The sequence below is a fragment of the Arvicanthis niloticus genome, chromosome 1, assembly GCF_011762505.2.
Source record: "Arvicanthis niloticus isolate mArvNil1 chromosome 1, mArvNil1.pat.X, whole genome shotgun sequence".
NCBI classification, from domain to species: Eukaryota; Metazoa; Chordata; class Mammalia; order Rodentia; family Muridae; genus Arvicanthis; species Arvicanthis niloticus.
Genome location: NC_047658.1, coordinates 68,068,841 through 68,096,692, shown reverse-complemented (window position 1 = coordinate 68,096,692; position 27,852 = coordinate 68,068,841). Strand labels below are relative to the sequence as shown.

Sequence of the window (27,852 nt, the reverse complement as noted above, 5' to 3'; positions counted from 1 at the left end):
AGGCGACCTTCCCCGCGGGTCGGCATGCGCACTCAAGAGCGTCTGGCTGGCTGCTGTGTCTCAATGCACATGCGCACAACCCAACCCGCGCAAGGAAGGAATTGCGCATGCGGTGTAGTCTCTCGGGACTCCAGAGCACAGCCCCAGGTTACTCTGGTAGGTTTGTCTTGAGCGGATTTCTTCAGGTCCCGGTCGAGCTCGAAAGGTTACTTCACGGCTGCGTCTTCCCTGCTTGTTTAAAAGTTGTCACAATTCATGCGTCCATTGCATGAGCCGCCGCAGACTCTTAAAGGCAACAGATTCGGGACGACCCTAGCGACTGCTTTGAAACTCCACGCACGGGTTGGACACAAACCTGGGTCTAGAAGATTTTTGCCGGTTTTGCCTTTCAGTTACTCTATGACCCGGTTAGTGCTAGCTTGCCAGCCGCACACCTCGACTAGACGCTAAGGGCAAAAGCTCAGAAAAGCAATAACTTCCCTGGTGGCTTCCAGAGGGGCAGGAATAGTGACGTGATTAGGCCAGCGGCACCCTAGAGATTTTTACAGACGTGGCCTGATAACTAACGTTCCTGTATGATTTTGTGCCAAAATGAATGACCGCTATTTAGAACAAAGAATTAATATCAAATTTTGTGTGAAATTGAACAAGTCTGCAAGTAAGACGCACTATCTTTGTAAAGAAGCTTGTGGGGATGAAGAGATGTCGAGGGCTTGAGTTTTTGACTGGCACAAAAGGTTTAAAGAAGGGTGGGAAGATGTCAAAGATGAGGCATGAAGTAGCTGTCCAGTCACCCACAGGACGGATGCAAATATCCAGAAGGTCAAGGACTTTGTTCGAACAGGCAGTTAATGGTGAGAAGGACGGCTGAAGAATTACGTTTAGATAAAGAAATCATTAGACTTGCCAGGCAGTGGTGGCGCACGCCTTTAATTCCAGCACTTGGGAGGCAGAGGCGGATTTGAGTTCGAGGCCAGCCTGGTCTACAGAGTGAGTTCCAGGACAGCCAGGACTACATTGAGAAACCCTGTCTCGAAAAACAAAAAAAAAAACAAAAAAAAAAAAAAATCATTAGACTCATTCTGAAAGAAAACCTAAACACGAGAAAAATGTCAAAGTTAGAGCGAGTATTTTGAAGGATCAACTTAAATTTGGGAAGTTTGAATGCCTGTCTGGTCATATAAAGGAAATTAGGAACGCTAGCTTAAATGTGAGGGAAGAGATACCAAGTTCTGAGATGTGGAGTTATCTGTAGGAGAAAGCTGATGGGGAAATGTTTCTGCCTGTGTAGAATCCTAGAAGCTACTCCCCTGCCAGCCAGCCTCTGCAGGGACCATCCTTAGCAAGCATCCCCACCAAGGTTGCTCAGGATTGGTTCACATCCTGGTGAAAGGAGCCTGAGGTCGTAGGAACCTGTCCAGGAAGCTGTCTTGAGCTGCTTTTCGTTTGTCTTATGGTAGTGTGAAGTACTAAACTATGGGGTCCTCTTCTTGCTGTTCTCCACCATTTTGGAGAGCTGTGACTGTTGACTTCTGGTTCTAGCTTGTTCTTGGTTTGGCTTAACAAGTTTGGCTCTCTTCAGTGTCTGCACCTGTGCTTGTGCTGCCCCAGAGGATCATGACAGAGAGAAGCAGGCTAGGAGTGTTATTTCTGTGTTCAGGGAGTCATACTCTTCTAAGAGGACCCCACAAGAAGCCTGACAGTTTCAGCCTGCTTCACAGTCAGGGCCTGAAAGTTCTGATAGAGAAGGCATAGACATGCTGATTTGTTGTGTGCTGTGTTCTAGCCCAAATGATTCAGGCTTTGAATCTAATACTTACCTCACAGAGTTCCCCCCGACAGGGAAACTAGGTTTGTTTCATTCTCCTGTGCTTCAGACCACCATTCTTTTGGGTATTTCTTCTTCCACAAGAGAAAGATTTGACCCTAGAACATTTTAGCCATGAGACTAGGGCCAAGACCATGAAGTCACATGAAGAGATCAAATATTTTGCTGCTTCTCCTCTGCCCTTAATTTTATGCTAGTTGTTTATGAATTGCTACCCCTATGTCTACAGATAGGTTTATAATAACTCACTTGTTTGAGTAGTTAATTTGCCATTGCAAATATTGTCTCCCAATATTATTTATTATATATATTATTTATATTATTTATATTATTTAGCAAGACTTTTAAAAGGGGACTGGAGAGATGGCTCATCAGTTGCAAGCACTAGCTGTTCTTCCAGCAGACCCACGTTCAATTCCTAGCACCCACATGGCAGCTTACAACTGTAACTCCAGTTCAAGAGGATCCAGCATCCTCACACAGGCACACATTCAGGCAAAACACCAATGTATATGAGATAAAAGTAAATAAATTGAATACACACACACACACACTTCAAAACAAACAAACAAAAAACCCTCTTAAAACAAGTAGCAACTTACAAACTTCTTCTGCTTAGTTCCAAGATGCTTTACAAGACCATTAAATCTTCCTGTGTGATGAAGTCCTGGATCCCCCACAAATGCTTGCTGCCAAGGAAACCATATTTTTAGAATGAAGTTAGTACTATTGCAGTATTATTGATACATTTATTAATCTTTGCTCTGGTCTTTGTTGTAATCATTGCAGAACTATGTTCTTGGGCCCAGGCCAGGATCCCACAACCACCACTTCAGGTCTTATATCTGCCTTATTTTGTTTTACTTTTTTTTTTTTTTTTTTTTTTTTTTTTAGACACTCTATGTAGCACCAGCTGGCCTGGAACTCCCTGAGATTCACTTATCCTGGCTTCCCAACTGCTGGGATTAAAGGCATGTGCCCCGACTCAAGTTCTCACTTATTATAAAACAGGTCCTGAGAGAAGTTATTTCTGTGTTTATTTCATCCTGTAAATAGGGCTAGAGTGAACCTGGCACCAGTGTTGAAATACAAGGTGCCAGAAGTAAAATGGTCCCCGTTAGAGTTTAGACACAGAAAACCCAGAAGCAGGTAATTAAGGAGTGTAAATTCAGATTGTTCTAAATGCTTTCAAGAAAAGGGACACACTTTATCACCTGAAGTCATGTCCCATGAAGTCAGATGACGTTTTAGCCCATTACTGCTTTAAAAGGCTTTTCCAGAAATAGTAGCAGCAGGATGGCTCAGGTTTTGGGGAAGTGGAATTATTGCCCTAACTTAGTCCAAAGCACTTTGAAGTGGCTGTACACTGTCACTGAACCCAACAAAGCATAGATAGTGATCTGAGTGACAAAAGAACTCCTGCCTAAAAGTGCTCCTGAAATGCCTGCCTGCTGTCCTGTCCTGCACCTTACTTTGCAGCTGTCTTGGTTTCATAATCCGGTAGACTCAGACCCAGACATGATCCTATATCTCTGTTTTCTCTGTGTCCCTGCAGACACTTGTTTTATTCTCGTCTAGTTTGCCCTTGGTTCTCAGATTCCCTGTTGTTTATTTCCTGATTCTGGGCCACCCTTCCAGGTGTGTCTGTTCTGGGCCTTTGGTGTGAAGATCCTTGAGGTCTTGGTATGCATTTCCACTCACACAAGTCTCCTTACTGATTTTTTGAGCCCTTCTTTCCTGCCCGTGACTTAAGCTGTGGTCCAATTGGAGCAGAGTTCTTCAACCCTGGCTCTAAATTGTCTTCCTATATTTAAGAAATGGGATAGGGAGGGATGGGATAGAGGCTAGTGGCCAAGCCCTGCCACCATTAGCAAGCCCAATATAACAAGTATTACCAGTTTCTCATAGCTTGATTACCTGAGTCAGTTTAGGATGAATAGGTCCTGTCCAGGAAAGACCACCCCATCTCTGATCTTGTCTGTTTTCTCCATCTCCCATTGTCTAATCTTGGTTCTTATGCTCCCCAAAGTAAAGACCAAAGAATCACCTGTTTACCAAATCTGTGACTTGGAAAAAAAAAAAAAAAAAAAACACAAAGATGGTAGTCTCCTGAATTTTGTCCCTGGCTGAGTGATTGAAATGGCAACATCAAGATGAATGTGGTGGTACACGCCTGCAGTCCCAGCAGTAGGAGACTGAGGCAGAAGTGTGGGTTCAAATCCATCCTGGGTAACATAGTAAAGACCCTGTTTCAAAAAAGAAGAGAAAAAAGGAAACTCTCTCATTTAGAAAGAAAGGTTGTAGACCTGTGTCCTGCTTTCTAGAGTGTTCCTTTCAGATCCCTTTCCTGTTCTTAGTCCACATTTGCTGTGGAGATGCCTGGAAGAATCTGGATGGAAAATGACTTGAAGACAGTAAAGAAGCAGAGTGCTGTTGGGGAGCTGCCACTGTGCTGCACACACTGCTTAATCTGCCTGCTGTTTCCAGATGTGTCGCCAGCATGTCTCACTAGGCTCTTGGGACAGTGTCTCACCAGGTCCCAGGTTACTCAATGAGCAAGAGCCTGTCTTAGCTTTTGAACTGTGTACCTGTTCACACTGCAGTCTCCAGATGAAGCTTCAGTTTGATCAGCTCTCCTCGATTTTCTAGGCTTTTGCATCTTATCCCAGGCATCCATGCATTGTTCTGTGGTTTCTGCCTTGTCCAATCCTAGTAATGTGGTGCAGCTTGTATCACACTTCACCCCATATTAATATCTACAAACAAATGTGGTGGGGGCCTTCCAGGGATCCACGTGGGCTTAGTGCAGTTGTCAGCAGACTGTGTATAGGAAACACTATATTTTGTGAGCCATCCAGTCTCTTAGTACAAAAGCAGACAGAGCTCATATGGAAACAGATGAGTGTGGCTGCGTTCCAGTGAAACTATAAATGGATCTTGGAATTGGAATTTCATAGTTTTCATTAAATATTTTGATTTCCTACCCCAGCGATTTTTAAATGCAAAAAAAAATTTAAATGGGGACCAGAGACAAAGAGTGGTAAACCACATTAGCTGTGGGCCATAGTTTGCACGGCCCTGTCTAGTGTGCATAAAGTATGTATATAAGAGTACAGTACTTTATGACAGGTGAGTGATTGTTTTCCACTGATAATACTGTCCATGCCAAGTCAGTCTGGCATCATCTCACAACTTACTCCCCAGAAAATATGGCACATTAGAAAGAGTATGAGACCAGGAGAACCCGGGCTTGGCCACATTCAGAGTCACAAAATGAATTTTATTGTTTTTCACTAAAAATTGTATTAAACAAACTACCATCTACATTATTCCTGAGGTTTATCTCAAAACCTATTTGGCAATGCTGAAAGTGATGTCATGTTGCAACGAGCAGTAAGAAAGAGAACTTTAGTCATTCCAGAAGTGCCTTGACCATGGGCAGTATTTGAATACATTGATGTCATCACCTGTTAAAGCATGTGCTGTAGAGGTGACAGATTTCACCACAGTATATTTTTTGCATGCATATTAAAAAAAAACTGTCTAAATACTTGTGAGCAGTGCTAGGGTGTGTCCTTTTAGATGCGTCTGTTTGTATTTATCCTAAGTAGAGCTTTCCTGTGTTGCCTTCATTGGAACTGGTTTTCCATTGCTGTGGTACTTTCAGGATTAAGGAGACCTTCACAAGACTGCTTGATCAGAAAGTCAGTGTTTCCCAGGAAGCAAAAGTGACCAAACCCTATGGCAGCCACCTGAAAGAAGATCTTGTGTTAATTCACTCAACAGATGTGTACCGAATGCTGCATATGCCAGGCACTGTCCCACACTCGGAATACAGCAGTGCTCCCAGCCTTGGATTTGGCCGTATGACATCTAATTGTCTTACTGTTGAAATCTGCTGTCTCGAGTGCTCACACTAACTCACTGCTAAGTGCATACCTGGAAATAGAGATGACCCTTGCCATAGTCCTCTGTGCCAGAAGTCACTATGCCTCTCCAACTTCATTAATAACCCAAGGACTGTATGTTCCACTTAAATTTTATTATCCTTTACACAGATCCATATTGGTAGAAAAAACATGCTGGCAGTGTTGGAAGTGTAAATTGGCAACAGTTTTCTGAAAGGCAATTTGGCAATATCTATGGGGAGCTTTAGAAGTGTTTGTGTCCCCTGATCCTCTAAGTCCACTTCTGGGAATCTGTCCTAAGGAAACAGTCTAAAATACAGGCAAAATTTATGCTTAATATTCTGAAAGTCTAACAGTGAAAATTGGTTAAATAAATTACAGTCTGACTATAATAGGCTAGTATGCAGTCATGCTGATGAAGAGTATTCAACAGCATTGTGGAAATGCTTGTGATGTTTAAAAAGAGATAAAATTATACGCATAATTTTTAAAAAGTTGGGGTGTTTATTTTTAAAGATTTATGCATTTAGCGTGTGTGAGTGCTTTGTCTGCCTGTATACCTGCATGCCAGAAGAGGGCATCAGATCCCCTTATAGATGGTTGTGAGCCACCATGTGATTGCTGGGAATTAGACTCCAGATCTCTGGAAGAGCAGCCAGTGCTCTTAAAACCTAACCTATCTCTCCAGCCACCCTTTCTCCTCCCCCCAAGTTTTTAAATGCCTAGAAAGGAATTGTTAACTCTTGAGTTGTTGAAGCTTATTTATTTTTGTTCATATACTTTAAAAAGATATTTCTCTAAAACTAGTACAGTTCTAAAACTAGTACAGTTAAAATAGCATCAAAACTTGGTGGCTGAGAGATTGAGGCTCCACCACTAGTTAGATTCATGAATAATTAACTGGCTTGGTCACATGGAGGCTGCATGGTATTGTGTTGGCAGCCAGAGTGGGACAGAGAGGAAAAGGACACACACCCACACCCTGACTGGGACCTCTCAAAAAGCCAGCAGGGTTATGAAGACACAAGCAGCAACTGCTAGTATGTGGTCCTAAGGAAGAGAAAAAGAAACTGTCTGAAAAGTCTTTGAGCCTCCGCAGAACTTCAGTGCTAAGAATAGCTTTCAGTGTGCTATTAAGTCTGCTGTCCTTCTTAGGACATGCAGGTAACATGGCTTCAAGCTGTGATATTTGTTTTACATTGAAAAGACTACATGCAAATCATAAGACATTTAACATTGTAACTTAACTCTTGAGGTTCAAAAGTGTCACTTCATTGCTGTGTGGAATTCCTGTACATGATTATGTTGTGGTATATTTTTAAGGCTTATTTGTAATTATCTGGGGGTGGATGGGTATGTGCATATGAATATGGGTGCCTGTTGTCACACAGGCAGGGTGTAGGGTAGAAAGGGTGGTCAGATCCCTGGAGCTGGAGTTGTGAACAGGTGGTTTGTGAACTGCATGTACTGGGTGCTGAAAACTGAACTCAGGCTCTCTGCAAGAGCTGCAAGCTCTCTTCACCAGTGAACCATCTCTTCAGCCTGTATGCTGAAGAATTTTAAGTGACAAACTATGTAGCTGATGTCTCCCCAGAGATGCAATTAAAATGTGCACTTTGTCATTGCTTCAGTAAAATGAAAATATTTGATGTATCACCTTAGTAAACTTCCAAGCCCTTAAATGAATACACAACATAAAACATTAATTTAGAGTTGTGCAGGTTATTTATTCCGCGAACTGTATGAGTACCTCAGTGCTTAAGTGTTAATCCTGCTGTGTCTAGGAAGAGTAGGGGTGGGACTCAGGCTTTGCTTCTGGCTCCTCAGCTGGCCCTGGACTGAATGGTTTATCTGTACCCAGAGTACCTCAGTCACTCATTTGTAAGGGAAAGAATACCATAGATCTTATGGTATTGCCCATTTCCCCCATTCAACAAATACTCCATGCTTATATGAGCCTGACAGTGTTCTAGGCAGAGCACATGGTAATGCACACACAAAAAAATATTTGTGCACATACATTTAAGTGAGGGAACTGAGTCAAAAATAGAGCATCTTTGTGGTTATAAGCTGCAACTCTGAGACTGAATAACAAATGAGGTGCAGGGCAGAAGACCTAGCACGTAGCTAAGTGCCCCGTTGCCTTACAGCTCCTAGGTACTCTACACCATGGTAGAAAGCAGCAAAAAGTATAACCCATTCATTACCACATTCAGTCTCTGGCTAGTTAGTACCTAAGCCAGTTTTGCTCAAGACAAATTCTTACATGCCCTGTGATTTGGACTGTACTTCTAGAGTGACAGATGAATGCAGGTGGGACCCAATTCCCTAAAGGTGACCTTTTCTGGAGCTAGTTGAATCTTTGCATGGAACTAGATAGCGGGTGTTAGGCCCACAAACACAGTGTTGTTGCCCTCTAAGCACAACCTATACAATCATTTTAATGGTTGCTCTCTTTAAGAAAAACCACACTCTAAAACACAAGAGAAGCAAGCAGTACTTACAATGCTAGAAGAATTGACTACTATGTTATTTATGGGAGACAAAGATGTTGACAAAAAGCCAGAGAAAAGATTTTAACATGTGCTTTGTTTTTTTGCTTGTTGAAAATTTAGAAAGTTGAGAAATACTTGCAGAAACAGACAGAAGTTTGTCCTTGGCACTGGAGGCCTTCATCAGCCTCATATTGCCCCCCCACCCCCCAAATTATCTAGCAAAGAGCCACTTACTAGATCTCTTTGGGCATGGCCTGTAGACACAGACACTATAGCCTTGCCGTTTGTGGGATGAAGAAAAACGACAAACTCTGGCAAGATGCACCCACCGTGGGCTCCTTAGAAGACTAATCTTTCCTAGAATACAATTATAAGAACCCAACTTTTATAATACAAAAAACAGAAAGTAGGAATTGCCACATTTAAAGTAATTGTATAAATAAGAAAATGGATGTGAAGAGGCAAAATACACAGTAATGATTATTAAGCTCATGCCATTACTAGTTCCTCAAGTAGAACAGCCCCCAAGCACTGGCCACAGGAACTGGTTTGAAATCTTACCTCCTGAAAGAAACGGGACATAGGCCTCACTTTAAGAACCTAGTAAGTGATGAGATGGGTCATTAGGTAAAGGGGCCTGTTGCCAAGCCTGATGACCTGAGTGCAATCCCTGAATCCCTGGTACTCCCATGATGGAAATAAAGATCCAACTCCCACAACTTACCCTCTGACTCTATATGTGGGCCATAGCACAAACATGTCTCTACACACATACACACACACACACACACACACACACAGAGAGAGAGAGAGAGAGAGAGAATAAACAAAAGAACCTAATAGGCAACTTCAGAATGAAAGCCCAGACTAGATGAGAAATAGGCCCAGGGAGATTGGACAACTTGTTGAATCACACACCTCCTTGTTGGCAGAGCTAGGCTAAAAACAGAGGACCCTGAACTTACTCAGCTCAAGCCAAGCCAGTGAAGTGATTTTTGTTTGGTTCTGTTTTGTTTTTCCTATTGTGGCCATGGTAATAATTCTTTTACTAAAATGTTTGTTCTTAAGGTACCTTGCATTTGAATGTCTAATAAGAATGATTCATAGACAGTTTTAAGGAATATGGTCACCACCACAGTACAGATGTTTCCCACATTCCTCTGGGTGTCTAGGTCCCCAGTCCTTTCACAGATGTGTATTTATGAGGACATGCTGGCATTCTGTCATCTGCCTTTTCCATAGGTCTTCCCAAGTTGTGTGTTGCATTTTTGTGGTTTTAATATTTCTCGTGGACATGCCCATGAAAAATTTAAAACCCGGGCACATAAATCTTTTAAAGTGCCCACTTATCTCTTCAGTGCTGGCTCATATTTCCATGTTAGTATTTATGACACAGTATGTGAGGTCATGAATACTGTCACATAATTTGGGCTTTTATCCCCTAAACGCCAACATTGCATTTCTGCAGGTTCTAAAAATTCTTAACACTTCACTTATAAACCCCACTACATCGTGCCACAATGTTTCCATAGTAACATGTTTCAAACAGAAAAACAGGAAGCTGAGAGAGAGAGAGAGAGAGAGAGAGAGAGAGAGAGAGAGAGAGAGAGAGAGAGAGAGAGAGAATATTAGAATGCATGAGATGGTGTTGGGGCCACAGTCTGCTCTGGTTAGAAGGCTCCTGAGTAGAGTGACCTGCCTGCTTACCACAGGGAGTTGGAGTGCAGAGGTCAATGTCTTCCTCAGTCACTACCTTGATTTTTGAGACAGGGAGGTCACTGATTGGCTCCTAGAGATTGGCATTTGACTGTCCTGGAGCTTATAATGTAGACCAGGCTAGCCTCAAATTCAGAGATCTGCCTACCTCTGCCCCTCTGAATTCTAGGATTAAAGGCATGTGTCTCCATACCTAGCTTACATACTATTTTAAAATTACATTTACTGTGTGTGTGTATGTGTGTGTGTGTGTGCACGCACATTCTATAGTATGCATTTGAAGTTCAGAAAACAGCTTGTAAAAGTAGCTTCTCTTCCTTCAGCATGTGATTCCTGGAGACCAAACACATGTTGTCAGGTTTGACAAGCACCTCTGTACCAGAGCCATCTAGCTGACCCTATAAACACTATTTCTATTGTAACTATAAATATTACTTTTATAATTGTACATTTATGCATAATAAACACTAAAATTACTTTTTTAGAAAAAAATACACATTTTATGACAGGAAAAGTGATCTGTCTCCAAGGAGCTGATGACTTAATGGGAGGCATGAGATACATACACAAATAAATTTCTTACACGGCAATAAGGATGATAATGGAAATTTTACCAAGTGTGGGTGGAAGGATCAACTCTGCCTGGGAGAGCTGTCCTTTGGTAAAAAGAGGTGACATTCGCACAGGCTCATAAAGATGACTAGAGTTCTCTGGAGCTTTGTAAATGGTTAAGCACAGTATAAATGTGAGTTGGTCCTTGGCCTTCATTATTGCTGTCAAGGCTTACCTCATATAAAGCTCTCTTTCTTGTCTTTTTCCCATGCTCCCCAAAGCCCAGGATCCCTGGGCCAGGAAACAGCCACAGTTAAGCAGTCACACATCAGTGCTGTAGCAAGTGAACTGAGGCGCATCCAGAAGATGCAGATTCAGAACCAGAGGCTATAAAATCACCTGGGAGCTGAGCCAGGAAGCTTTGAGTGGGAAGCAGTCGCCCCACCCCCTCCCCTCCCATTGCCACCCTGTGGAAAGGCCTCCACCCTGATTGATGTGGACATCTATACCTGGGGGGTGGTAAAATCTAAAAAACGAGTATCACACATCAGTCTGTGGTTTACCCTGGCAGGAAATGACCTGTTAGATGTCTTAGGGCCTCCAGACAGGGCGGAGTGGAGAGCAGAGTATGAGCCAGGGGACAGGATGGGTGGCAACAGATGATATGTTCTAATCAAGTCCTCTTGGTACCCTCCCTGAGGTCCCCATCATGTTGTCACACTTCTCTGCCTTCAGGGAGGAGATTAGAGGCCTCTAATAACCCTCACTTCACTTCTGTGGAAAAATGGTCAGAGCATCCTCTGTGTTAATCACAGGACATATTAGCCCCTTGGTTATAGCGTGTCTTCCTGTGCCTGCTCTCAGTTATTTACTCACTTAAGCATACACCGAACACTCAAAATATGTTCTAGGTGATATGTTCTAGATGTAAAAATGAAGGAAAAGATGGCCATGACCTCAGACTCCCATGGACTGAACTGGGCATTTATTTTATTTAGTGTTTGGTTTGGTTTTGTTTCAAGACAGGATTTCTCTATATAGTTCCAGGCTGTCCTGAAACTCACTCTGTAGACCAGGCTGGCCTTGAACACACAGAGATTCACCTGCCTCGTCCACCTATGCTGAGATTAAAGGTGTCTGCATTATTCTCAGCTTTATTTGGTTTTTGAGACATAGTCTCATGTTGCTCAGATTGGCCTCAAACTTTCCAAATAGCTGAGGCTGATTCTTAATTCTTTTTTTCCCCCAATTTTTTAAAAATTTACTTTTTTAATGTATATATTTACCCTCATGTATATATGCGCACCATGCTTGTCTGGCACCAGCAGAAGCCAGAAGGTGGCATCAGATCCCCTCGAGCTGGAGTTATAGATGCCCATGAGCTGTCATACAGGTGCTGGGAACTGGCCTGAGAGCCTCTGCAAGAGCAGCACTTGCTCGTAACTGCTCAGCATCTCTTCAGCCCCCTGAGCTACTGATCACTTGATACTCTTACCTCTGCCGCCCAAGTTCTGGAATTACAGACATAGTCCACTAAGCCTAGCTGGATCAATAATTTTTGTTATGAGAAATATAGAATTAAATTTAAAAATAAACTATCAGCTGGTAAATACCAAGAAGGAGACAATGGGCTACTATTTTTACTTATTATTTATTTATTTATTTATTTATTTATTTATTGTTTTTGTTTTTTGAGACAGGGTTTCTCTGTGTAACCCTGACTGTCCTGGAACTCACTCTGTAGACCAGGCTGGCCTCGAACTCAGAAATCCGCCTGCCTCTGCCTCCCAAGTGCTGGGATTAAAGGCATGCACCACCACTGCCTGGCCTAATTTTATTTCTGTGTTAGGGTTCAAACCCAGGACCTTAGGGAATTCTAAACAAATGCTACTGGTATTTGAACTGCTAGTCTCATCTCTTAAAGGTGTACCATCTCTAAATACAACCACTAAAGGTTAAGTTTTTAGCATGGAAACCTTTGGGGACCCAAAAATCCAGCCACACCAGAAAGGTACCATGCGTCATGCATTGGGTACCTTTCTTTCTTTGAAATTACAATATTCTCATATGTCAACTTTGGCTCAAGTATCAACTCTTCAGGAAAGTCCATCCTGCTTTCCCAGGTGAAATACCCTTGTTTTTTCCTCCTTGTTAACCCTGTATAGACTTGTGTCTGTAGGCCTGTAATAATTTGCCATTACTTTTACTAACTGGCTGATTTTGAGACTGTCCCAGTGTGTAGCCTAGGGTGGTCTCACACCTACCTCATGTTGGCCTTGAACTTGAATCTTTCCGTCTTGGTGCTGGAATTACAGGCACCACCACCATGCTCACCTTGCTTTACTATGCTAGGTCACCGCTACTCTCCAGGCAGCAGTCTTATTCAAGGCTTGCCTGAGGGTCCTATGTGTCTTAGGTATGATTTCCATTGCTGTAAAGAGACACCATGACCAAAGCATAAGGAGAACATTTACTTGGGTCTGGCTCACAGTTTCAGAGGTTTATTCCATCATTAGCATGGCAGGAAACATGGCAGCATGTGAGCAGACATGGTGCTTGAGTAGGCGCTGAGAGTTAATATCTTAATCCACAGGCAGCAACAAGGAGGAACTGTCTCACACTGGGTGGAGCTTGAGCATAGGAAACCTCAAAGCCCACAGTGACACACTTCCTCCAACAAGGCCATATCTCATAATATGGCTAGTCCCTATGGGCCAAGCTTTCTAACACATGTATGTATGGGAGCCAACCCTATTCAAAGCACCGCATTCCACTCTCTGCTCCCCATAGGCTTATAGTCTTAACATAAGGCAAAATGCATTTAGTCTAACTTCAAAAGTCCCCACCATAGTCTGTCACAGTCTCAACAAACGTTTAAGTCCAAAGTTCTGAGTCTCCTCTGAGATTCATGGAATCTCTTAACTGTAATCCCCTGTAAAATCAAAAAAGCAGATAACATGCTTCCAACAGATCATGGCACAGGATACACATTACTGTTCCAAAATGAAGAAAAGGGAGCATAGGGAAGAAATACTGGACCAAAGCAAGACTGGAAACCAGCTGGGCAAACTCCAAACTCTGCATCTCCATGTTTTGTAGCGCACAGCCTTGCCGATAAGGAGAACGCCACACTCAGGATTCTTCTGACAGCATTTATTGAACAGCTCCCAGGATGGTGAAAAGGGGAAGGACGCCGAGCTCAGAAAGCCCGCTGCTTAAATAGAGCTTTGGGAGACGTGCAGATCCCTCATTGGCTCAAATCTTTCATCCAATTGTCATACTCGGTTTTCGCGCCATGCGCAGGCGCATTCTCAAGTAAAGCTTCTGTGAAGAACCAGGAAGCAGAAGCCTGCGCCATCTTTTAATGGCAAATGCGGCTCCTCACAATGTTTGATGTCCTAATGCTCTGCAGATCTCCAACTCCTTTCAGCTTTGTTGACTGCAGCACCCTTCTTTTCCTTGGGTTGGTTCTACTCCCTGTCAGCAGCTTTCCTCGGCAGGTACCCCACAGCTCCGGCATCTCTAACATCTTGGGGTCTCCAAGGCACTCCAGGTTTCACCTTCACAACTTCATGCAGTGACCTCTCTAGGCCTTCATGCCCAGCCTTAGCTGCTTTCCTTAGTCTCCAAGGGAAATTCCATAACTCTTTTCACTCAATGGCTTCTCTAGACCTCTAAGCAAGGACACCCCTGACACATTTCTGGCCTCAGCAGCTTTCCTAAGTCACAGAGGGAAATTCCATCCTTGATTCTAAAGCCAGTACCACATGGCCAAAACTGCCACGTTCTGCTGCTTGCTGGGGCCCTCACATAGTCCACTTGTTCAATTACATCTTCCACAGCTTTCTGGTTTCCATGGTTTCCTTCACTGCTTAAGGTTGACGGTCATGGAACTTGCCCTGTAGACTGACCTTGCACTCAGAGATCTGCATGCCTCTGTCTCCTGAATGCTGGGATTAAAGGTGTATGCCACCATGCCTGAACATAAGCTTTTCATTAATTCTTTTTCATTACTGGTCTCTATAAGCATGGCCACTATGCCTCAAGATCTGTGTGTATGGATCCAGATCAAAAGCCTGTGTCTTCCAGCCTCAAGATTTGGATCAAAGGCATGTTGCTTTCCAGCCTCAAGATCCTAATCAGGTGTGCACTCCATTTCTGATTTGTAGTTCATTCCAGATGTAGTCAAATTGACAATGGAGAATAACCATCACAATTACTCATTCATTGTCAACACAATTGCAACAGTCATATATCCTTATGTCTAAATGAAAACAAGAACCAGGTCATAATAATGCATAGCATGATAGAACTATCCCTCTTATAAACACAGACACGTTGTAAATTTAGAATAGGTGGCAATGTCTCTTGGGGAATAAACTTTTCACAAGATGGAAGCTTAGCTGCGTGAGATCGTGCCCTGATGTCACCACTGCCTTAATTCCATTTAATATCTGTACTCTGTTTATCTCCTTGAACACAGGATTTAGGTCCATTCTACTCCCTAGTATCCTTTTGATCCTTGAGCCATACATTTTGTGTTTTTCCTTTCTCAGCTTGGCACATTTGATCAAAATACTCTTTTAAAGAGTGAACCACAGGACAGAGCCAATGCTTGGCTGTTTTGAGTTTTCCTTTGTCAATGCAATTAATCCAAATCTCTTCATCTTAGCTTTAAGCAGACTCTTGGCTTCAGAGGAGAAGTTTAATATGTTGCCTAGAGATCATTCTTGTAAAGAACGTGGTTGCTTTTTGTTCTTGTACAAAGAGCCTCATACTGGGCAGAGCTTGAGAACAGGAGACAACAAAGCCCCCTCACCCACAGTGACATACTTCCTTCACACGGACTTCAACAAGGCCACACCTACTCTAACAAGGCCATACTTCCTAATAGTGCCACTCCCTATGGGCTAAGCATTCGAACACATAAATCTATGGGGGTCAAACGTATTCAATGCACCACACCATGTGCAGTGTCCAGAACAGAGGCTAGCATAGGGCCTCTGATTGGTGCTTATTTGTTTAAGGGATAAACATAGCACTCTTATCAGAACTTTACTGGTGGTAATTTTATTTTAGATTTATTTATTTAATTTTACATGAGTGAGTGTTCTACCTCTTGCATGTATGTGCATGGTATGTGTGCCTGGGAATCACAGAGGTCAGAAGAGAACACCAGATCCACTGGAATTGGGGTTATGGGTAGTTGTAAGACATGTGGATGCTGGAAACTGAGCCCAGGTCTTGTGAAAAGCAGCAAGTAAGTGCTCTTAACTAGTGAGCCATCTCTCTAACTCCCTGGTGGTGTTTATTTAATTTAGACCTGATCAGTGCTGAGCCTTATGCTATAGACTTTCCAGCCTGCTAACTCTCACAGCCTTCACAATTGTCATGTGCAGAACCATATAATATACTATCATTAAAACACAGTCAAAGGAAAGTCACAAATACAAATGAGATTTTAAAAATTCTTTTGTATTTATTTATTTTTTTTATGTCTATGGATTATGGGTGTGTACCTGCATGCACATCTACAGCACATATGTGATGTGCCTGCAGAGGGAGTCGGATTCCTTAGAACTGGAGTTACAGATGCGTGTGAGCTACCATGTGGGTTCTTAGAATCAAACCCAAGTCTTCTGGAAGAACAGCAGTGCTCTGAGCTGTTATGCCATCTCTCCAGGCATCTGAGATTTGTTTTGAACAAGTAAAATGTTTTAAGATGTGTTTTTCTTTTTTAGTTATGTGTATGCATATTTGTCTGTGTGTTATACATGCATAGGTGCAGGCATCCAAGGAGGCCAGGAGACTGCACCAGATCCCCTGGAACTAGAGTTACAGGTGGCATGAGCTTTGCAGTGTGGGTTCTGGGAATAGAATTCTTGTCTTGTGGAGACAAGAGCAGCAAGTGTTCTTATCTGCTAAACTATCTCTCCTGCCTCTGAAAGCCGAGATTTTAACCCAAATCCTCCTGATACCGAATTCTGATGCTTTGACTTCTATGTGATGTGATGCTACCAGCCACATATCAGTTCCTTTTGTGGATCCACCTTCTTTTCTCCCTCCACTCCCCAAGGCCCCAAGGCTCTCTATTTGACTCCATACCCTATTTTCGATGGTACCAGAGAAGTGCTTGCTATGTGGGATGTGTCTTTTTTTCTTTTTCTTTTTTCCCTGAGACAGGGTCTCACTATGTAGCTATGGCTGGTCTGGAACTAACTTTGTAGACTGGCCTAGCCTTAAAATTTAGAGACTACTTGCTTCTGCTTCTGGAGTGCTGGGATTAAAGTTGTGCACCGTAATACCAGACAGCATCTCTCTGGATGCTGAGGTTAAAGGCATGTAGCCCCGTGCTTGGCTTACTCCATGTATCTTACTTAAATCTCTAAAGAATTGAATCGAGTTAACATCTGTCCATAAGATTGCGATGAGCTGGAGGCAGGGAGCTTTTGAGAGTGGGTACCTTCCCAGTTATCTCCAGGCATCTTCTTTATGATGAGGAAACCCAAGGATGCTCTCAGTGCTAAATAACTTTTAGGACTTACATCTTTTGCTCAGCTGTCTGCTTCAATAGACAGGCATGCAAGGAAGTTGGGCAAAGGGGAACATGCCTGCTTTCCAGTGAGTTTCCTTTTCCAGGGAAAAGGAGGTTAGGTTTTGATTCAGATAATTATTTGCGTTTTCTGCGTCTGCATGGTCGATAAATGTCCAATGAGCAGTGATTCTGTCCCTCATCTTTCATTGCTTTATGGGACTTCAGGGAACGAAAGCATAACATCCTGCCTTCCCATAAGTTCCCTGGCCACTACCCTGGCACCGATTAAAGACATGTCTATGTGATTAATCAAAACCTGATGTGGAAGCACTCTGGCGCTGCTCTTCTCATGTGCTGCTGCTCCATATACAGTAGTTCCTCAGCTTCAGTGGTGGAGCCAGCACATAGGGGCTTTTGATGAACTGGCTATGCCTGCCCCAAGTGTTAACTATGTCATCTGACATGACTAATGAGGCTCTGGATTTGATCTGTGCAGAGAGGTCCTGCCGTCTAGAGGAGGCTCGGGTTCCACAGCCAGCCTGGGAAGAGGCTGCAGTGTCGGCTACACACCTCATCATGTCAGCTGGAGTCTGGGAGGCCTCTAGTGTTGGAGCCGGGAGTTGTCCACCAGGAGGGTGAGAGAAATTCTGTGCTATGCGTGCCCTGGAGTGATTGTGACTTCTAATTCAGCCTCTATTTACAGAAATGAAAACCAAGACCCAGTTAAAGTGAGGGGCTTGCCAGCGGCCTGAGCTTTGGACAGAGAAATGAAGGAGCAGACACAGGTAAATATGTATGGTGTTAATGACTGGGGCCCAGTACAAACACACTTATGAAGGGTTCTAGTCTAGCCCACTGTTCTCCCTTAGCAAAGTGTTATGGGGGGATAGGTAGAGCCTCTGTGACCCCCGGAGTTCCAGGGAAGGGTGTGTGAAGTCAACAGAGCTGGACTTGAGACAATTTCATATTCAGCAGATTGCTTCATTTTTTCTGAGGTTTGGTTTCCTCCGCTGGAACAGCCATATAGTGCTTCCCAGGATACTTCCTAGAGCCTTGTGAGGCTTGGCAATGTTAATGGGGGTGAAAGAGTAAGCGCCTTCGGGTATCAATTACTACTCCTGTTATTGCCCCCTCTCAGGAGCACTGGCAGAACTCTCCAGAATATGGATCCACAGATACCTTTAACTCTCTTCCTTTTCCTGCTTCTCCCAGAATGTACAGGAAAGCAAGGGACATAAAACCAACTGGTCACTTGCCTAAAATTTCAATAGCTTTCCCAGAAAGCCCATGACATGGAAAGAGGAAGAACATGCCCATCGTCATTTAGTGTAATTTCACACAGTGATTGAGCACATACCACATGCCAGACATTGGCCACGCTGTGTAGGGAATCAGAGTTGGATCAAACATGTTCCTTGACCATCTTGAGATGCCCGCCACTCAGTGAAAGAGCCAGACATGGACATAAATAACTATAATATATGGCAGGAAAAATACGGTCACCACAGGAAAAATACAAATCAAGAGCTTTTGGAGAAGGAGGAGGGAGAGGTGATTTATTCCTCAGAAGGAAGCTGGGGAAAGGAGCGTGGACTGTGTGGGAGGAGGCAAGGGGTTAGCCCTGTTGGTGATGCTCACCTAACGTGGACCCCTGCTTTCTACCCACAGTCCCACATAAACCGCCCATGGCAGTGTGTACCGGGAGCCCAACCACTCTTGGATGGAAGCAGGAAAATTGGGAGCTGAAGGCCAGCCTGAGTTCCATAAAACCCTGCATCAAAACAAAGAAAGCAACAGGATGAGGCATGGTTGTACAGGCAGAGGTTAGTGGTGTCAGGAACCACAGGAAAGAATATTCCAGGTAGAGGGAAGGGTGTGAGGATAGACAGCATTTGGAAGCTGTTGGTAGCCGAACAGACGCAATTAAAATCAAGTGACCCATGACACTCAGATAAATGTCAGGTGGTTGGTGTTATTTCGGTGTCTGCTGGCTGAGGTCACCTTCGCCTCTGTCCTTCAGTCAGAATCTCACACGGGCCTTTCCTCTAGCAGGGCCACACTGGAGCCCCGGCCAGGAAGAACCAGCAACAAAAGACCAGGGAGCAGCAGTCACAATCAAGGTAAACCCCAGGGAGGTGCTAGGTCACAGCTGAACTTCCCAGCCGTTAGAGCCAAATCCTCCCAGCGCAGACCACTCAGTAACCTTTTCTCCTCTCTTTGTCAAGAAGCGGCTTCTTTTACAAGTGCTGCTGTCAGGAAGGCTCTGGAAGACCCAAGGCTAATGCTTGACTCCAGACATGCCACATAGGAACTCATGTGTCCCCAGTCTTTCCATGAATTGTTCTTATTGTACAGATAACACAGTGGTAAGAAGGAAAACTCGCCAGGCAGTGGTGGTGCACGCTGTTAATCCCAGCACTTGGGAGGCAGAGGCAGGTGGATTTCTGAGTTCAAGGCCAGCCTGGTCTACAGAGTGAGTTCCAGGACAGCCAGGGCTACACACAGAAACCCTGTGTTGAAAAACCAAAAAAACAAAACAAAACAAAAAAAAAAAAAAAAAAAAAAAAAAAAAAAGAAGAAGAAGAAGAAGAAGAAGGAAGCTCAAACCATGAATGAAAGAAGAGCAGCCAGTCACTCGTGTGTGTGTGTGTGTGTGTGTGTGTGTGTGTGTGTGTGTGTGTGTGTGTGTGTTGTCTGGGAATAGCCTCTGCTTTCATTTGTGGTACTCTCTACTATATGTTCTCTTTTTACTGCTCAGCATCATATTTGTGTGGCTTCTAGTTTTCTATCCACTGCTATCCACACAAATTTCTTCCCTGAGACAGAACTTACATAGCAGGACCACACCAGGCATGGTGGTAGTACATTTTTATAATTCTACCACTTAGGAAGCTGAAGCAGGAGGATGGCTAGGTTGACGCCAGCCTAGGTTACGTATTGAGGTGACTGTCTCAATAAAATAAAATAAAATAAAATAAAATAAAACATAATATGAAGCTAGAAGAGGGTTATGAAAGGGTGGCCTGGAAGGAATTAGGGTAGTCATAAAACATATTACGTGTATGATGAAATCCTCCAAAAATAAACAGATGTATTAAAGAGACTTCTCATAGATGTATGTTATGGTTTGGGTGTGACATGCCTTCTCCCCCCAAAACACTAATTTATTGAATGATGGTCTAGCTGATAGTCTTATTTTGACAGATGCTAGAAACTTTAGGAAGTGGACCTAGATAAAAAAAACAAAAAACCCTCAATATACTAGGGTCCTTAGGGGGTTGGGGGATCTTGTCCATGGCCTCTTATCTCTTTGCTTCTTGTCCATAGGGAGGTGAATGGTTTCCTCCTTCACGTGTTCCCATGGTCATGATGTTCAGCCTCATCTCAGCTCCTAAGGGAGCCAGCTGACCACAGACTGAAAATAACCTGTTTCTCTCTTGACACTGTTTTCAGGTATTTTAGTAACAACCATGGAAAGTTCACAGACATACACAATCTTTAGTGATGACAACATTATGTCACAGAGGCAAAACACTGCTCTGCCTTCACACTAACTTGAATTGTGATCTCAGCTTCTCTTTTCTGAGGCCAGCTGTTTCTATGCAGATCATGCCCTCTCTTTGAGCCTCTAGTCCTTATTTGTAAGATGAGAATGGTATTGGTAACCCTGTCATGGAATTGCTGTGTCAATCGTGACATCAGAAGGGGAATACTAGGGCTGGAGTGATGGCTCAGTGCTTAAGAGCAGTCACTGCTCTCAGAGAGGACCGCAGTTCAGTTCCCTCCACCCACATCTGGCAGCTCACAACTCAATTCCACAGGATCCCACACCCTCTTCTGGCTTGCATCAGCGTTGCACTCATGTTCCCACATATACACAATTAAAAATAAAAAGTAAGTCTCCTAGGTGCTTCTTGCTCAAAGTGTCTTCTCTCCAGCCTCAGCCAGTGCCCTGCCTGAAGCCCTGCCTGGTCATGCTGGCTGTTGGCCTCTCCTACTCACCGTTTCCTACATGTCACTTCTACCTCAAGCTCTGCCTCTGCTGTCCAATCAACTTGCAGCTATTCTCATGGGTCATGTGAGACAGGTAAGTTCGATGTTAGCTGGGGGATACCTAAACAAGTCAGACAGATGCCTGGGAACTGAATAAAGGACTGAACCTACTTGTTGTCTATGATCTGGTTCTCAAGCCCCAAATCACTGATGATACTTTGCAGGCATTCTGGAAGCATAATGATTTTGCTAGTCCTGCTTGCATCCTGGAGTTTGTTATGGACAAATAAGACCTCATAAGGAAATCTACCTCTCTGGAACTGTGCCTAGGAACAGTCAAATTCCTCTTGGTGGGCTTTTAAAGCCTTTATTGCCATTGGTATTAGATGGAAGCAATCACCTGGAAATGTTTTATTTGAGCAAAATTACCTTTGAGAATCAGACCATGTAATAGTAAGTTGGACTTTAATAAAAGGAAAATGAGTTTGAATGGAAAAATACCTTTTAATTGGAAGTGCTCAGTAAATGGGAACTCCCTTGGTGGGACTAAGAGTCCCCTGGGGTTTTTTCCTGCTTGCCTGACTTGGACATTTCTTCTCACCACTAAGCTCAGCAGGTCTCCTGCATGAGTCTGCCTAAATTCTGACCGGCTTACTGCTCAGACTCATTGGTGAATGTCCTGTCTATCACTGACGTATTCCCTGATAGAAATTGTGCTGTTTCTTAGTTTTTCGGTGTTTCTAATAATGGTGCAGGACATGCCTTAATGAGCTGGCCCAGCAGTTAAGTGTTTGCTGTTCTTGCACAGGATACTGTGCCCTGTTCCCAGCACCCATGCTGAGTAGCTCACAACTGCCTGGAACCAGCTCCAGGAGATCTGACATTCTCTTCCACACTTAACCGGCACCCACGTGCACATACCACCTGCCAACACATATATACAGAACTTTAATATACTTCCTTTAGAAAGCAAGTCTTAAGCCCAGTCATTGCCAGGGGCTCCAGAACTCTGTCCATGAGGCCAGCATCTGTTTAGCTGTCAGCCTTTGCCAATCCCCAGCCTCTATAGTTTCTTTGGGGCTCTTGCCTTTGGCTCCTGCAGAAGGCTTTATATTAGCTTTGCTTGCGACATCCACCTATCCAGGGAATCCTGTTTGGACACCATCCAGGGCTCTTTTAAGCCCAGGAGCTGATAGGCAGCCCATCTTGCCTCTCAAATTTCAGGCTCTGACCCTATGTGTCCCTCCTGCCCAGCAGGCCCAAGTTCAAGACCTCCTCCGGAGACAGCTCTGGGAAGGATGATGGCATCTTAGGGGCAAATACTTTCAATGGTTATCCTTATTATAACATATAACTGTTTAATGACTTAACACAAAATGTAATATAAGTATAGATCTAATTATATTGGAAGATGGAGGAGATGGGAGTATCAGAAGAATCATTGTTCAAAGTCAGTAAATAATGTTTGAACTTAAAATTAAGGAATAGTGTGTATATTTCATTTGGAAAATAAAATTATATACCAAAAGACAGCTGAAGGAATCAAAAAGTGATTCATTGTCTCTGAGGAGCAAAGCTGAGCATGGAGAGGGATGGTGGGAGCCTATTTATTATTATTATTATTATTATTATTATTATTATTATTATTATTATTATTTTGCTATTTATTTTAGGAGACTGCTGTAGGAATCCTGGTGAGAGGTGGAGCTAAAGGAGATTGTATTAGTTATCTTTTTCATGGCTGTGACTATATTCTCTGACAAAATGGAGGGGGAAAGAGTAGTTAATTTATTTTATAGTTCTACAGAATGTAGTCCATCATTGAGGGGAAGGCATGCCAACAGGAGCAGGAGGCTGCTGGTCACACAGGCAGTGGGAAGCAGCGAATGGCTGTGCACTTCTGATTAGGACCAGACCCAAGCTCATGAGATGGTGCTACCCACACATTTAAGGTTGGTCTTCCTATTTCAATCAACCCAATTGAAATAATCTCCACACCACCCATCCCAAGACATGCCCAAACACTCATTTCTGTGTCAATTCCAAATCTCACCAAATTGACGATCAAGATTAACCTTCACAGAGATTAACTGATAAACCAGGTGGGGCAAAGGGGTAATGGAAGATGAAGAGAATTAAAATCATAGAGACTGGTGCACATAGCTGGGGTTAGGGGTGGCTGCCCCTTAGTGAGGATTTGGACACCAAGAGTCCCTCTAGGCACCACACACAGCAAGAATGACTAACCCTCCTTGGGAGGACTGGAAGGAGTTCATGGAGAGAGAGGGTGTCTGAACTGACTTTTGGAGAAAGCACAAACGTTCCCAGTTCCGTAGAGCTGAACTATATATAAGGTGAGAGGGGAGCTTACCAGAGGGAATTTATGGAAAAGGTCTGCAGAAAAGGATAGGAAGTATACAGGCGCAGAATACGTGAGCAGGATGCTGTGGAAGGAGGGGAGGCAGTTTTTCTGAGTAGTCTGGGAGCTTGGGAGGCATGAGAGGAGAGGATGGCAGTGGGAAACGAAGCAGAGACAAGAGTGTGTAAATAGATCCCAGAGGCAAGTAGTTAATGCAGCCCAGCTGCTCCTCTCTCTTGAACTGTTGCAAGCCTTCTGAAGGAGCCATGAAGAGGATTCTAACAACCCGTCTAAAGGGTCCTTTTCCAGAGATCGTTTCTGATAGGTAAGTTTTTAGAAGGTAAGCTCAGCAATATACAGCAAGATATCCTTTGTGTGTTTAGAGACAGTGTTATTATGTGACCTTGGCTGCCATGGAACTTGCTATGTAGACAGGCTGGCCTCAGATTCTTAAAGATCCATCTGCCTTTGTATCCTGAGTGTTGGAATTAAAAGTGTCTAGGGTTCTTTAGTTGCTGAATCCTGGCAGTTCTAAGACATGGAATTAGGGACACTCAGGGAGCTTTGGGTAGCTACTAACTAGACAGAACTAGTCCAGCTGTTTAGTAGTCTGATGTAACTAGCAGTCCCATGGGCATGGACTGTGTCTATATAAATGCAGTTCTTAGTTAAGCTGTGTGGGGCTGTATGATTTCAGTTCCATTCTTGTTTGAATTTTCATTTTTCCCGAAGGTGATTATGTCTTGTTTTCTTTTGCTTGGTTTCTATGTACCCATCACTAAATCTTTTTTTTTTTTTTTTTGACCCTTTGATGGGACAATGTGCTGACTAAATCTGTCAGGTAATTTATTATGTCCAGTTATATTGCAAGTACTGTGCTGTGCTGGCTCTGGGGGATTCATCTAGGAACAAGAGAGACATGATCCCTACTTTCACTGAGTTTCTGGTGTAGCCAGGGGTAAAGTACAAAGTGTAGCATTCCTTTGGTATCCATGAGGGATTGGTTCTATAACACCCTCCTCTCTCAGCAGACACCCAGACCCACAGATGCTAAGATCACTTACTTAATATGGAATAATATTTACACATAGCTCATACACATCCTTCCACACACTGCAGATTCTATCTAGGGTGCTTACGTTGCCTACCACTATAGAAGTGCAGTGTAAACAGTTATACTGCACTGCTTAGGGACTAATGGCATGAAGACCATGTCTGTACATTTTCAGTGCAGACTTAGCTTTGTTCCCTGTCTATTTTCAGTCCTTGATTGGCTGAACCTATAGGAGTGGAAATTATAAACCTATAATGTGAGTGAAAACAGAGACCATGTCTGTCTTGCTTGTAGCTGAATTCCCAGTATCAGGCTTGCATATGACTGGAGATGATAAATTGCCCAACAGCTTCGGTCACCCTGTTGTTCTGTCAAAGGGCCAACTGTAATTGTAATTAAGTGTTATAATGAGAGAATGTGTGGATCCTCTGGGGACACAGCAGAAACCCCTCACCTAGGGAGACAGGAAAGAGTACATAATTGAGGAGTAGATGGAAACAATTTATTCAGGCCCAGTTATCAAGTACCACTCTGAATGCTGAGAACACAGCACTTAGCAACACAAAGCAAGCTGCCTGCCTTTCTGGAGCTTGCATTCTAGCGAGGGGAGGGGGAAAATAAACATAGAACATGATTTCCAATAGAAACAAAACCAGTCAAATTAACAGTGGTGTCATGGGGACCGGTAAGCAGGAAGTGTGGCCTAGGGCTATTTTAGGCATATTGGCAAGGTCAGGTCATGGAATGTCTTTCTGAGAATGCTGGATGTGCGACCTGAAACATGGAAGCAGCTAGCCCCATCAAGAGAAAGGAACCAGGAATGCAAGGTCCTCCGGAGGCAGAGCACAGTGAAAAGGTAAGAACATTAAAGGCCGAGGTAAGTGGCTAGCTAGCACTGAGGACATGGACATAAATAAGCTCCAGGTTGCCTGGCCCAGCAGAGTCACCGATGAACCCCTCCGCTGTAGGCTGTTTGTCCACTTATTGTAAAGTTCATTCCCGAAAGCTCATGAGGCCCCATCCATCCCAGAGGAGCTATTGGCAGTTAATGATTATGGGGTGGAGGGTACAGAGGGGTCATTTCTTTAGTGGTATAGCCACTGGAAAGTTGCTTATGTTCATGCAAGTAACCCTATGTGAACCCATGGGCCAGAAAGAGAGGGTTAGAGGGAAAGGTTGGGAAGAAAAGGCTCATTGGAAGTGGGAGGGGAATGAGGAAGGGTAATGGGGTGAATACAATAAAATACACTACATGCTTGAAGTTATCAAGGAATAAATAAAAATACTGAAAACAAAAGAAAAATTCCTTTCCAGTCTCTATCCTCCTCCGTATTACAGGCAATGTAGAAAACTTGCAAATAAGAATGTTTTTCCACATCCTCCTGCTAGACCATGGTTGGCAGGATACAAGAAGGTATATGAACAGAAAAGGATCCTGTCTTGATTAACCTTCCCTTAAAGATAGGACTTGGAGAGAGTACCTGGCTGGCCTGGTCCTCAGTGATGACTACTCTGCCAGTGTAAAGTGAGATGCTGTGTTGGGGAGGAGCCTCGTGAAGAGACATGGACACCCAGGACACCTACAGTTTGATGGAGAAACTTTTCTCTGCAGCACAGTGGCTAGCAGTACTGTGGGAGTGCTGAGGTGCCCCTGGCCAAGAGAGTGGAAGCTTTTATGGTAAGCAATCAATTAGCCTGTATCCTACCTCTGTGGGAGTGAACTGTTGACAGAGAAGCCATGCTCTAGTCCCTTTGGCCTGCCTAATTCCTTTATGACTAATTAAAGAAATGACTCAAGCATAGTGATTAGTTAAGTTCTACCCAGGACATACCTGACAAGGAAACAGCAAACTTGGGACTCTGTTGGATGGGATCTCTCAGCAGCTAATGCTCTATGGCATGCAACAGGAAAGACTTGCTTAAACTACCACCCATACCTGGATCCAACATACCTGGATGCTCACCTGGAGACAAGTCTTTGGGGCTGAACCCAGGACCCTAGTGGATAGTGGATAAGCTCTCTACCACTGAGCCACAAGCCTAACCCCAATCAACATCTTTTTAAAACCTTTAAACTCTCTAGGACCTAGTACTGTGGAAACTCACACTAAACTTTGATCCTGCTGGCACAGAGTTATTAAGGCCAGCTGAGTCACAGATGCCCCAGGCTTCTCATGTGAAAGGACATGGGATGGAGAAGAATGGAACCCAACATTTTAAAATGAAGGCATTTAGTTCGACTCAGCCAAACAAGCATCTGGAAAGCCTAAATCCTGAAGAAGAAAAAGGCATAATATATTAATTCATTTTTGAGGGTCAGGGAACATGAAGTATGATCTTTTAAAAACATATGTGGTATACAGACATCCACGACATGGGGTATGCATGTATATAAAGGACGAGTGCAAGTCAGAGAACGATGTCAGGTGTTGGTGCTCAGGTACCTTCTACTTCTGGTTTGAGACAGTCTCTCAATGGCCTGGGATTTCACTGCAAAGTCACTGTTTCCACCCAGCTTCAGCTCCCATCTCACCTTTGCTAGGATTATAGGCACACACCACTATGCCGGGCTTTAGACATGGGTTCCAGGATGTAAGTCAAGTCCTCTCACTTGCAAAGCAAGCCCTTTATCCACTGATCATCAAATGATGAATCCCTGCATGTTTGGATGGGGCATAGATGGGGGATGGGCATGTATACATTCTAGTAACTGCAACTCCACCAGACCATTGGAATGTACCAACTCAGGATTCTTTCCAAGTAAAAATGAATATACGTGTCCTGCTTCCTCCAAATCATTCTGGCACTGTGTCCTGTCCTGTCCTCTAACTACTCTGGAGCAGGCAGGTCCATGTGGAAACAAAATTCCTGGTCATAAATCTCTGGCTTTGAATGTCTTTCTTCTCAGCTTCTTGCCAAGTCAGATTCCACACTCCTCCTGGGACCCCACATTTCTCCTTTCCCATTTGTTGTACATTTTTATTATTTGTTTATTGAAATGCTCCACTGGCTGGGATAGTCTCTCCAGGAAGTAAGTCATTTTGCTATGGTTGGGATTCCAGAGGTGACTCTTGGGGGCTCCACAAGCATACATGGCAGCTTCATTAGCAACTGCAGCGCCTCGACTTACTGATAAATCAGTGACAGCAGCACTTGGTCACACCTGACCCATATGAGAGTGAAGTGGTGTCCATGTGTCGGAGGATGACCTTGTTCTCAGCTCAAGGTCTCATTATCTACTGGTGAAGACGAGAGTTAAAGAGAGGCACAGTCCTGGGAGATCCTTCCAAAGTTAGAAACAAGTGCATAGTCTTTTAGGGTCCTTGTGCTGTGAGAAGGAGGTAACAGAAGAGGAGCTTAACCCAGGAGAGAATGGGATGGGGTTGACACTGATCTTTCAGAAGGAGGATGG

The 27,852-nt window shown here is 43.7% G+C and overlaps 1 protein-coding gene and 1 long non-coding RNA gene across 8 annotated transcripts; both read left to right on the top strand.

The window, feature by feature from the left end:
* Window positions 1–44: 44 nt before the first annotated feature.
* LOC143443110 (uncharacterized) lies at window positions 45–27,258 on the top strand. 7 transcript variants are annotated; one of them, XR_013111859.1, is made up of 10 exons: window positions 45–156; window positions 17,531–17,669; window positions 17,738–17,819; window positions 18,703–18,857; window positions 19,084–19,154; window positions 20,362–20,487; window positions 20,973–21,121; window positions 22,827–25,296; window positions 25,902–26,118; window positions 26,266–27,258. It is a non-coding gene; the product is annotated as an uncharacterized LOC143443110 (long non-coding RNA). The 7 variants fall into 7 exon arrangements; XR_013111856.1 differs by having other exon boundaries at window positions 19,087–19,154; window positions 22,827–26,118; XR_013111857.1 differs by lacking the exon at window positions 20,362–20,487 and having other exon boundaries at window positions 22,827–26,118.
* On the top strand, window positions 150–7,442 carry Gvqw3 (GVQW motif containing 3). Its single transcript, XM_034506758.2, is given in 4 exon segments — window positions 150–829; window positions 832–913; window positions 1,076–1,110; window positions 1,113–7,442. Coding segments are annotated over 4 exon segments (633 nt in total). The 5' UTR covers window positions 150–591; the 3' UTR covers window positions 1,391–7,442.
* Window positions 27,259–27,852: the final 594 nt, after the last annotated feature.